Source organism: Rattus rattus, chromosome 7, assembly GCF_011064425.1.
Source record: "Rattus rattus isolate New Zealand chromosome 7, Rrattus_CSIRO_v1, whole genome shotgun sequence".
NCBI lineage: Eukaryota > Metazoa > Chordata > Mammalia > Rodentia > Muridae > Rattus > Rattus rattus.
Window position 1 is genome coordinate 58,191,372 of NC_046160.1, and position 13,170 is coordinate 58,204,541.

At 39.2% G+C, this 13,170-nt stretch overlaps 1 protein-coding gene across 2 annotated transcripts in view; it reads left to right on the top strand.

Annotated features, from left to right (window-relative positions):
• The window catches only part of Nrcam (neuronal cell adhesion molecule), an 80,241-nt gene that overhangs the window by 3,326 nt on the left and 63,745 nt on the right, over positions 1–13,170 (top strand). Inside the window, exons 2-6 of one of the 2 annotated variants that reach the window (XM_032907694.1) lie at positions 2,096–2,297; positions 4,391–4,408; positions 6,586–6,691; positions 8,893–9,089; positions 10,123–10,245. In XM_032907694.1, the coding sequence (XP_032763585.1) occupies positions 2,192–2,297; positions 4,391–4,408; positions 6,586–6,691; positions 8,893–9,089; positions 10,123–10,245 (550 nt within the window). In that variant the 5' untranslated portion in view covers positions 2,096–2,191. Of the gene's footprint in view, positions 1–2,095; positions 2,298–4,390; positions 4,409–6,585; positions 6,692–8,892; positions 9,090–10,122; positions 10,246–13,170 lie in introns of those variants that run through there. The other variant, XM_032907695.1, reaches the window with a different exon arrangement.

Here is a 13,170-nt window from a genome sequence, read left to right on the forward strand (position 1 = left end):
TCGTATATAAGATCTTCTTGCTTTAGTGACATTTATGTTTATTTTCCCTGAAGTTTTTGTTGATTAGAATTAGCAATCAAACAGACAGATCTGAGGCAACCTAAGACAATGTGATTGTGTGGTGGAAATGTGTTATGTGCATACAGAAAGGTGGGACAGAAATGCTTTAACAAGCTTCTCTACCTGCCTCTCAATGCTTCTTAAAGATAAATGTTTATAATGAAATAAAAGACACATTTTCTGGATCTTAAACCATGTAGTGTGAATGTTTGAGTCACAAAAAAATCTTTATATAAGCAGAATGCCTAAGGTTAGCTAGTTTTTCTTTGTATCTGTTTTGTAAGAAGTCTATCAAAACCAAACTGAAATGAAAATTCTGTTGTTAGCAAGATACACGTTATCCACATTGTTTCTTTCTTTCTTTTTCTTTTTTCATATGTTCATGGTTTATCCCATGTGCTGAGCTGATATTAGGACTGATTTGTTTATGATGACTAGATCTGGTCTGAAAACTGCATGTTGTAATATAAATATACCTTGTGTTATACTATGGCCAGGCTATCTAAATATAATCATTTCAAGGATGTTAAGGATACCTTTTGTTCTTTTTTCTTTCATTCATTACTTTTGTTACTACAGATATTTATTTTACTTCCTTCTATGTTCTAGGCAGGCTACTGAGATTCTATGAGGATTAGGAGAGATTCAGCCTGCAGGAGCAATTTAGTGAGAAAGATGAATTTCATGAAAATACATGACTACTTAAATAATAAAAGTTCCACATATAATTAAGCCTTAATTCATTCACCCATAGAGAGCTGTTGCTCCCGGGTGCCATTCCTTCCTGACAAGACACAGTAAACCTCTCTTTTCAGGTGGTACAGACATCTGTCTCTATGACTGGGCTTAGGCTTTAGTGTGGTGCTTCTCTATGCAAAGCAACAGGACAGTGGGATGAGGGGGGACACAGCCCACGCAGCCCCTTTATTTATTTGTTTATGTTTTATTTGTTTGTTTTGAGACACAGTCTCGCTTGTAGCCCAACAACATGAACTTGGACTCACTATTGGATCAGGATTGAATTCCCCAAATCTCCCTAAGTCAGCCTCCCAGGTGCTGAGATCATGTTACATACAAACATGCATACAGCTACGCATCCATAATATATAAGCAGTACGTATAAAATGAGAAATTTCAGAAATCCAGGAATGCTTTCTAGTCTGAGTGATCAGCTGATGTTTCTTGAAAAGAATGTGATTTATGAAAAGCAAACAGAACCTTGATAAGCAGATAGGGTGGATAAGGCTTTCCAAGTAAAAGGAGGGGATAAAATAAGACATGAAGATGGGAGCTTTCGAGGCATATTGAAGGGCCAACAGAAGAAAAATACAAAGAAATCATCCAGAAAATAGTTACGAGGAAGTGGACAGAAGCTGCTGGAATAAATCAGTCCAGATCACTGAGGGTTTTAAATACCTATTAAAGGATAGAATGAACTAATACGGAGTCTCTCAGTATTTCACCATAGAAGACCTTGGAGAAAATAATTAATCAGCCCCTTTGAGGAGAGTGACTGCAGAGGATAGACGGCCTGAAACACAGAGCTCAGCTAACTCTGAAACTGTAGTATTGGTGAGACTCTGAATTGCCAGTGCACATCTGCTCTGTGAGTGGTTAGGAGTTGAAGGAAACCTGCGGCCATGCCCAGAACTCTCCCAGGTAGCATCTAAAGAGGCCATTAGGCCGCCCCTCTGAAGTCTCAGGGTGCTTACTTTCCAACTGGCTTCAATGCCATGGTTTCCTGACCTACATGGTTGCCTTCAGAGAGCTTGAACACAAATATTTAAAATGAAAAAAAAATCATAATAATGGGAACCGGGCAGATTTTGCTTGACATCACCACAAATATTTCCGAACTGATTTTAGACTTATGAATAAATGATTATTCCAGTCTCTGGGTTAAATATTTAAAACTCAGCTCCCTTTTGGAATTCATGTATAATAGAGGGCTGATTATTCTGAGCTGCACATTTTCGCTCTTCATTTCCGTCGTTTAATACACTATAATTATTCTTCTTATCCCATCCCTTTTCAGTCCCCTGCATGAAAAATTATTTAAACGTTGCACACAAATCTTCTGAGGAAGAAGAAAAGGAAATTCCGTGCGTGGGTCTCAGCAGGAGTACCGCTGATGCAGCTTAAAACAATGCCGAAGAAGAAGCCCTTGTCTGCAGGCATAGCGCCCCTGTTTCTCTTCCTGTGCCAGATGATCAGTGCTCTGGATGTTCCTCTTGATCGTGAGTATTAACAGTTTGAATCTCTTAGGCCAGGAGGCAAAACCTCCCAGTACTTACCCTGGGCTGTGTGGATGAGGGAAGTGTCTGCCAGACACCGAAAAGCTAATGAAAATTAATTTGGCATTTACCTTCAGCACCTGGTGTTAAGGAAGACACTGTAGAAAAGGCCATGGAAATATCCGGACATGCGGTCCCTTCCTCTTCATTATCTTTCTTTGCCTCAGGTGTTTTTTTGTGTGCAGTGGTGGGAGTGCTCTGAGAAGGAACTGGTGCAACTGCCCTGACCTCCCCGGTGGGGAGCCCTTTGTGGAAGGACCCTGTGAACCACTTTCGAAGGATGACACAGACCCCCATTTATTGTCCTTATCGTGTTTACTTTCTTCGTTCATTGCTGAGGCATCTCTGAAAAATAAAATAAAATAAAATAAAATAACTAGAGGATGCTCTTGCCATCCCTCCAACCCTTTGTATCCCCAGATCATCCAGACTTCAGACTTTATTTATCCTGATTCAGAGAGACACACTCATTTCCATTCCTACTTTTGCATCTTAAATGGAAGTCTGTCAGACCAGTACGTCATGCACAAGCCTAGTGAATAGCCTTGGCTTGAACTATGTGACCAAAGGCTAAGGTGCAAAATGTTGACACTAAGACAAGACCTGCTAAATGACTGAAATGAAGAGGCAAACAGGGCTACTGCATTTCTCTCCCTCATTTCCCACAAAGTAAAATGTGCATTGTAGTCTCCCTGGCCTGAGTGGTCTGTTTGTAGACAAGAAAGGCAGTACGGGCTTCCAGCTGATTATTTCCCTTGCAGCAGAAAGCAGAATTTCAAATCCGAACAATTTCTGCACCTCACAATTGATTTACCCTTTATCCCCAATCTGCATGACCTCATTAAAGCCATTAGCTTCCCGAGTAGAGCATCTGTTTGGCAAGCTTTCTAAGGTGCAAGGAAGGAGTCATCCAACTGCTGATGTGTCCTTTTCTGCTGTGGAAGTTGCGTCTATCAGTGGCTTCCCCACACACTCTGCTCACTTCCTGGGCCCTGCTTCTCGACACTAAAGTGCAACAGATTGCAGCATTTTCATTTTAAAAGTTAATCATCCAAGCACTTTAATCTAAAAATATGTAGATATATATTTAATTGAAATATGCATTTGCTCGAGCCCATTAGAGCAGGAATATTTAAGTAAGCACTTGCTCTGATAGATGCACTGGGAAGACAGAAATCAGTGAGGGCCACGCTTTTGTTCTCTCTTGTGTTAAATATATTCCTCCTTAATCTGACTGCTCCATCTAACTATCAGGGGAAACAGGCACCTAGGGCTAACTCAATTATGGTAGCTAATGGAATCGAGGCACAACCATGATGAAAATGAAGTCACCAGTAGCCTAGGCTCTCCCGCATTAACCTTTGCTTTGCAAGCAGTAATGACAGGCAGCCCCACGGAATGATTGGAATTGCATGCAAACATGTCTTCGTCCCGCATACCCTTTCTTCAGCACGCACAATGATCCCATATATGGCACCTGGTATGTGGCTGACTGAGAATTCCAAAGCAGAAGTATGCTAATTGGATAAGACCATCTTGGAGAGAAACCCTAGAGATGTGCAGAGCTTAGATGGGTGTCAGATTTGAGTTGGATGGAGAACTGTAGCAATATCCCATTGTGAGGTATCGTTATCATGTGCATCCTGGTGTCTGGGATAATAAGATCAGACACCACACAGAACGTGACAATTCAAATTAATTGTAGATTTCCTCTATTTTTCAAATCGAGCGTAATTATCAATGCATCACCATTCCTACCCCGGAAGAGCCTTTTTTCCCCTACAGCACAACCTTTGTTCTTACATATGCTGAGATGAGAAGCTGCTGCAGGGGCAGACCACCATGAGTATGACTTTCTTTCTCTTGTAATGTCACCATTTTAACTCTCACAATATGGTTTTTTTTTTTAAGGTCAAACCAAGTAGAAAAAAAAATGCCCCTTTTTTATCTTTAAGGTGCTAACATTCTCGCTACTAACATCTGGTTTTCTCTAATCTTCTTTGCCCATTCATCTGCTGATACTGATGGGAAAAAAGCAAAGCTCCTTGATGACTGTAAGTGTCTTTCTACAAATTACTAGGCGGTGTGGAAATGTGACCATGTCCTTGTTTCTTGAATTAATGCTGCAAATCAAACAGCATTGTGTGTGGTGCTTAGTGGTTTTCTAAGCATGTTGCTTACTCTAGCCTGGCACCTTGTTTGAATGCTAAGGCACAAATGTAATATATAACCTGCATGAACTGTGGAGACTCTGATATTACTTTTGCCAACACGCTGCCATTCTACTAACATCCAAGCTTAACTCAATCTGATGTAACTCAATGAGAAAATTCAAAAATGTTTAGGAAGAATGATTATTTTGTTTTTAAATGCCAGCAACTGGAACAGACACACATCTTTTGTAGAGGTTTGGAAGTTGAGAATATGCAGAAGCCTCATTCAAGTCCGTTTTGATGGCTTTAGCCTTCAGAACTGGGTAGAACAATGTTCCTAGGTGTTCTCAGTAGAAAAGTCCTGAAAATTAGAAGAATATCTTGAAATAACATGGTTCCTGGGAAGCTTCCTGTAAGCAAAATGTTTGCTGCTTCTGCAAGCTGGGTAGCATTTATCATCCAGTGAAAAGATGGTCCATTTTCAGACATCTTCCTTTGATGTTGAGTTAAACAGACAAATCTTGGTAAGTCACTTATTACTACAAAGCATTTCTTAATTGCCATATGACCTAAACACTATTGAAAAAGGTACCTCCAGATGGCAAACTCCTGGTACAGCTGCAGGCACAGGTGGGGAAGCCCGGCATTGTAAACCACAAAATTTGCATGTCTGGCACCCCATCCATTCCCCTACCTCCCCCCCAACCCCCGCCCCACCCCGCATATGAACTGGATAGAATCACTCCTAAGAATCCATTCTACCAATGTCTTTGTTCACAATTTTGACAGAATAGAACCTCAAGAATTCCTTCCATTATCCCAAATGCTGTACTCCCAGAATCTGAAGGTTGATCAATACAAAAGAAGCTGGCCCAATCAGAATGCTTGAAGCTCTGCTAACAATCCCAGTGTTGGCATCCACTAAATATTTTTGCACAAAGTGCATTACTAATCCTCCCAGTCCCAGTTGCAGGCCAAGTCAACTCTTGAACCTCCTTTTCCTCCAGAGATTACAGGAGTTGAGGCTCAAATCTTCCAACTAATGAAAAACAAACAGCCATTAACCTTCAGACAAAACTATTGACTAGCTTTGAAAATCAACAAGATAAAGGCAGGAGGGTTTAAAGTGCGAAAAAAAGCTGGACTACTTCATTGCACAGTCCTGAACATGCCCTAGCATGTTTGCATTGGGAGCCAGGTAAGCCTTAGTCATAGGAAACTGTCCTAGACATCCTGAGATACGTAGACACATGCTTGGCTTCTACCTACTACAGATAACAATTCTACACCAGAGGAATGAGGAACAATTCTGATCTCGTGAAAGAAAGGGCCTGTGGTAGTCTCAGAGCAATTTAGAGCCTTCTCCAGGTCTCTAGATGGGCTTTCCTCAGACTGAATTGCTCTGGGTCAAAAACAATTAGTTCTATGGTTTCACAGTAAAGGACCAGGTAACACTTTGAAGAGCACATAAAAACAAGGTCCCCTAGAAAGGAGAATTTTAACTTCATTACTAACCCAAGTAAGAGTGTTTTCTCTTCACTTCCAATTTCTCTACTTCCTGGCTCTGATAAGGGATGTCAAGGCTCCAATTTAACAATCTTTTACACATGAGTTTGTCAAAAGTATGTTTCCCCCAGATATAATTTACAGGATTTGAATACTAATGAGCTCTATGCCAGTGACTCTATCCTAAGAAAGATTTAAATCTACCTTATAAATTATATTGACAGGCATTGCTTGAAATGAAAGAAGCATCGATTTCTCATTGTTACATCAGAAAAACAGTGTGGTGTTTGAATATTAGATTTGTATTAGTAATTATTTTCCCAGATTTTTGGTCTGGGAAAATGGACTTTGTAAGTGTGGGTGATGTTACCAAAGGGAAGCTGTGTCTTGACTTCCCAACTTTAGCTGAGTTTTAGCTGAAAACATAATGAGGATTTACTGCTACAACAAATAACTAGGAATAATTGTGACATATTTAATCTAAGGCAAGCGATTTTAGTGTAGAAAAGATGGCTGCTATCACGGCAGTAAATCATACGATTCTTAATGCTGTTCTCTTTTTTACAATTAAGTGGTACAGCCTCCAACTATCACTCAACAGTCACCAAAAGACTACATTATTGACCCTCGGGAGAATATTGTAATCCAGTGTGAGGCCAAAGGGAAACCTCCTCCAAGGTAAGCGTGTCTCCTCCTTTGGATAGCATTTAAAATTGTAGGCAGTCTCTCTGAATAGAGAAAGGTTTGGAATCGTGGCAGAATAGGGGAGGTCATGGGAATACGTTCTCTTCTAGTTAGTTGGTTCTCCATATGAGTAGCAGCACATGCTTTTGTTTATCTAACCAATTCTCTGGCTCATTTCAACTCTTCAAAGGTCTTTAAAGTATCTCTAAAGTATCAGTCATAGATTCATCTATACTAATGAGCCCTACGGTCTCATCTCTCAGATTAATAACAGCTCATTTGTTGAAGTCTAGAGTTTTGCATTTTCCCATTCGTGCTTTCCTGTAAAATGTTCATAATTTGTGAGGAGATAGGGAAAGACACTCTAATCTTGCTTCTGACAACAATAGTTTTTATTCATGTAAATAAAGCCAACCCCCTTTTTATCTGGGCTTATCTTCCTCATATGGTGAAAAGAAAATGAATTACTTTATTTTTTTTAAAGATTTATTTATTTATTTTAGGTATGTGGGTACACTGTCACTATCTTCAGACACACCAGCCAAGGGCATCAGATCTCATTACAGATGGTTGTGAGCCACCATGTGGTTGCTGGGAATTGAACTCAGGGCCTCTGGAAGAGCAATCAGTGCTCTTAACCACTGAGACATCTCTCCATCCCAGAATTATTTTTAATTACAGGCTCTACAGACTTTCCTACCTTTATGCTGGCCATGGAATAGTCTAACACTGTTCTCCACATTTATCAGGATTCACTACGTGGATCTTAGCATGTGCACTTCATAATCCAGTCTAAACAAAAGATAATAAAGATGGGAGATAGAGGGCCATCCTGCTGGACTATCTATCCAAGGCCTTACAGAGAGTGGTATAGCAGCTAGTGCAGAAATAGGGAGAATTTTATATAGTACAGTTGTTAAAATATAAGATTTTAATAACTATTATACTATAACAATGAAATTTTATGATTGTTAAATTTTAAGTAGACATAATAATTTATAAATTAAAGGATGAATATTTATCTGCAAGTTTATATATATATGTATATGCACACACACACACACACACACACACACACACACATACACACACCTACGAAAAAACTACCTGGTTCTAGATAACAGTGTATGATCAACCTTTCCATTAAAGCTTTACTCCGATATAGTAACCCCATCCTATTGCTGAAAAGTATTTTTCAAACAGCTCAATGTGCCCTTCTGCTTTCTGTTAATGTCTTCCATACTCATATGACAGGACTTCTTAATAGTTAGGGGTGATGCGTGTTTGCTGTGAGAATGAAGTTGTCTTATGTACTGTTCGATGTGTATTAGTATCCTTGGTCTCTGTCCACATGGTACACATAGCCTGCATCTCTATCATTTCCTGTCCTAGTTTTTAACCACCACTATAAGCATAAGTAGTAAGAAAAGAAACCCAAGTTTGAAAACACAGGAAAGTTTGACATGTATGCCTCTCCATCATCTTACCATCATGGAGGTGAAACCAATCAGGAAGTATTTAATCACAGGAGCAACCTGACATTTACAGGGGGCATATTTTATATAGCAAAACTGAGAAAAATGAATCTTGATTGACAAGTTGGTATATTATCTAAAAATTACATACTTATATCTAAAATCAAAAATCCTTAACTATACCTTATGTAGAATTAGCATTTAAAAACTAACATTTAAAACACTTCAAAGCTTTAACTCTCTTCCTGGCCTCCAGTTTGTACTTTGGTAACTTGAAAACGAGCTGATCGATTTCCCACTGAAGATAATACAATACTTATGGAGATCTATTTTGTCACATTTCAGTTTTGAGAATACTTTTATAGACAGCTTAACTGTATGAACAATGGGGTTTAAAATAAAAATGTTAAATACAGGTCAGAGATTGTACCTTGAAAACATGTTCTTTTGTTTGCTTTTTTTTTTTTTTCTTAGAAAACATGGCAGGCAACTTGTGTTAAATTTGAGCAGAATTAAAAGAAGTATATTTGTCAAAATATAAAAAACAGCACTCTTTTTTGAGTCGTGATTTGGCATGACCTTTTAAGCGTGAGACCTTTGACTAAATATTGAAATCTAACAATGATTCCTAGAACTCTATAAAGCCTAAGGCTTTTAGAAAGATCCATAATCCTGTTTTTCTAGACCGTTAACGAGCTTAATCCTTGATGTGTTGGGCAGCTTTTCCTGGACTCGTAACGGAACACATTTTGACATAGACAAAGACCCTCTGGTCACTATGAAGCCTGGCTCAGGAACCCTTGTCATCAACATCATGAGTGAAGGAAAGGCGGAGACCTATGAAGGGGTTTACCAGTGCACTGCAAGGAATGAGCGCGGAGCTGCTGTCTCCAATAACATTGTTGTCCGCCCCTCTAGTAAGTACGATTTGTCAACCAAACATGACCCTTTAAAGACATGTTCCCAACCTCATCACATGTCACAGTATCCAAGTGTGACCACAAGGACGTTGCTGCCAATGTCCCACTTTGGCTTCCATGACGTTATCATCTCCTTTCTCTTTCCTACAAATAATCCAGTAATTCCCTCTGTCTAGTGGTTGCCAATCCAATGTGTCCAAATGAGAGGCCAAGGCTAAAAGGGGTGTTTATTCCCCAAATTGGTCTAGGTATTTATTTCTAGTATAGTTTATTATAAGATGAAAATAAATTCCTATAATATGGGAAACTATGTGATTTCTTTTTAACAGTTGTTTCAAATTTTTACTGGAAATTGATGGCCCTTTTGGCAGTGATCAGTACTAAAATCCTCACAACAGCCTTAATTGTATTTAAAGAGCAATGACCATTTGTAGTTGTGGTTATTTTCAAAATATTTAAAATTATATATAAAGATATTTAAGTTGATCTTGAGTCTTTCCAATCATAGCAATAACTTGTAGTCATGTTTTTCTTTCTTAATATGTATGTATATAAAACTAGTTTATTTTGATATGCTATTTACAACCTTTTTGACATTAACATATCATATACATTCTCTTAGCAAACCTATAAGTATAATGTATAATAGTGTATGAAATACAAAGGGATATATAGTTGTTTTTAATAAATCTGCTGACATTTAAGTTTTTCCCATTCTTTGTGGAGAACATGCCTGTATCAAACCCGATGTCTTATTGATGTATTACTGTCAATTATTAGGCAATGGATAAGTAGCTTGAGCCCTAGTAGCAACTGTAATATAGATTTTTCCTCTTTTCTTCTATAATAGTTTTTTAGAATAAAAACTCTAACACCTTATTTAAAAGTAATTCTCTCATTATTTAGTGTATATAAATTCTAAGTTACAATTTCCCAAAAAAATCTTTGAATGCTTTTCTTTGTACTGTTCTCTTCTTTTTACTTTTGCAAGAAGAAATACCTCAGAAGGTTTTTGATTTTTGCTTAATAGGGTCGCCCTTGTGGACCAAGGAAAGACTTGAACCAATAATCCTCCGAAGTGGTCAGTCACTGGTACTTCCATGTAGGCCTCCAATTGGATTACCACCGGCCATAATATTTTGGATGGATAACTGTAAGTCCTAATGCTAAGAATTTTTTCAACCATCTTGTAGTTATTTGTTGTTTTAACAATTTACCTTCTCTTATAAATCATAAGCTACTTGCAAAATGGTGTACAGATGCTCACAAAAATAGATGCTTACTGAAATAAGCACCATGCAACTTCATTCATTAACCATGCCATCCTGCTGTATATCATCAGCAACAGAAAATGCGTCACTGGGCTTGCCTTCACGTGGGAAGAGCAAGGTGGGCAAAAGGGAAGTGCAAGGGGGCTCAGTGTGTAGCCTACTGGTAGACCACTTGTCTAGAATCTAAAAGGCCCTAGGTTCAATCCCCAGCACTTGAAAAAGAGAGAGGGGCAGAGACCAATTAGGTAGGCGTTGTTGTAATCCCGGCTATGGTTAACAGTGACTCGAACTTGGGAAGTCATCGTAAGACTCTGGATATATTCTACAGGTAGAGTCTCCACAACTAGAAATACAGGAACCTGAGAAGAGAAATCAAGAATGAATACATTGTTTAGAGACTGAAAACTGATTTAAAAATAGGAGTATCCTTTAAGAAATTTCAAAAGCTAATAAGAGAAGAAGTCAAGTTGCTTTGATTATAGCTTATCTTCTTCCTTTAAATCTCCAGCAACATTTAATATTTAACCAGCCTTTACTGAGTGTCAGTTCCTTTACTAAGAATATCACATTGACCGTCAAATTTCTCAAGAGCATATGAGGCATATACTCTAATAAGCCTCTCTATCTCTCTAACAATGACACTGTGGCAAGGAGAAATGAAACAAATTACTGGAGATTTTCAATTGACCTTGCCCTTGATGAAACTTTGTTTTGCTACTACACCCTCTAACCCGCCCCCCAGACAAAGCTATTATGTTAGCATGTTATCTTAGAGATGGCTCACTGACTGGCTTACAAACTAAGGAACCAGGATTCGAGATGTGAGAGGCACAAGACATCCACATGTCAGAGGTATGAACCAGAGGCTAAGCCTGGGCTGCAGTGAGCAGGGTATGAGTCCTTAGTGGGCTGAATGAGGTAATTTAGAGATCTGGTACTGGAGGAAGATAGCAGTGTCTGGGGGCAGAGACTGAGAGCCTTCCAAGACCTTAGCAAAAAAACACCAGCATGTGAATGAGGAGTAATCACTGAGGTGAGAGGAGATCAAGAGAGGTAGAATGGTGCTCCATGGACCAGCAAGAACACAGGGTAGGTCAGCAGTGATGACCGTCGAGTGCAGATAATAGACAATATGAGGCCTGGGAATGACTGCTTGGTCTGATAGCAAGAGTACCACTGTGTCTCTGAAAGAGACCTACCTGTAGATGGTGTGTGGGGAATGCATGCAAAAGATTTACACGAAATACTCAATTCTCAGAGACCCGACTTCCTCTGCTACCGCAGACTGCAAACCTCACTGAAGAGAAAATTGCACACTGAATGCTCATTGTTGACTCATGAAACCTCTCAAAGGAAGCATTGCATGAAGTGAGAAACAAGTCTATGCGCAAATGTGTACTTCCTGCATAGACAGCTCTTATGGATTTTGTGGGGATACGCAACAAATCCAATAAAAGAATGATTTATAGCTTCGTGAATAATGTTCTTCAGATATCGCCATCAAAATTACATTCACGAATCTTTCCAGTTCAGAAATGATTTCTCGTCTGCTTAGTAAAGAAATGTATCACACGTAAACTCTCTAAAGAATCTGAATATGTAACTAATTGCTTCCTGCATGACGCGGGTGGCAGTATGTGTGATTCCATGGATTTTAAAATGAAAGCAAGCCAGGTCTTGCACCTGAAATATGAGAAAAAAGCGGAATCCTGCAGCACTCTTGGTTTCTGCATCATAAAAATATTTCTGTATGTCTATCTTTTCTCTAAGTATTATACAAAGAAACTCACAGGACAAACTCACACCCCTGTTGACATCCTGTTGTCTTACATTCGAGCTACCAGCATCCATTTGTCATGCAATTCAAGAGGAGAAGCAAAAGACAATAAGTATACGTCTTTGGTGCCCTGGATTTATTAAATAAATGTATTTTTTTTCTGACACAGGGTCTCACTGTGTAGCCCAGGCTGAGGTTGAAGTTGATATATAGTACAGAGTTGCCTCAAACTGTGGTCCTTTTCCCTCAGCCTTCCACATAGCTTGGATTTCAGACAGGCACCACCTTGCCTGGCTCTCAGTCTCTGTTCTTTTCCTCAGCATTGTAAAACTATTCCTATCTGAGAGGATTAAAATGTTAAGACCACAGCTTTATAAGCCTCCACCTTGATTGAAACTTGAGTAACGTAATTAACCAGTGGGTGGTGTACTTTCAGCTCTGACCATAGGGATTTGAACTATAATTTTGCATTTCGTGAAACATTAGGTTGGGTATCTGCTGCAGGAAGAACACATTCCTTGAGCTGGACTGAGGAAATCCCTTTAGTAGATGCAACACCTAGCCTGACATTTTAGTGCGTACAGCTTTTCCAACTCCCTCTCACTTGGAAGGTGAAGAAATCTCAGGTCAGGCTCTGGAACTGAGGCAAGAGCTTTAGAGTATCTTTTTGGTGGTCATTTGTAACACCATATAAAGATCAGTGCCTTCCACCTCTCTCTATGCCTCAAGTCTTGTAGGAAATCCTATCTCTAGGATAAGGCTAGCTCTTTCCCTGGTCCTGAAAGTGGACAGTTATGTGTGCTGATGAATATTGAGCCCTTCCAAGTGTTTAAGGAACCCCAGCCAAAGGCTAGGCACTTGTCTATGCTTTCAATATAGACACACAAAAAAAAAGTTTTTCCTCCTGCCTGGAGTTTCAATGTCAGTACAATGGAATGGCCACTATGCATACATAAGTAAACGATGGACTCTGTCATAAGATGAGCTGTATATGAGGTGAGGGAAACCAGACCTGACTCCCCTATACCAG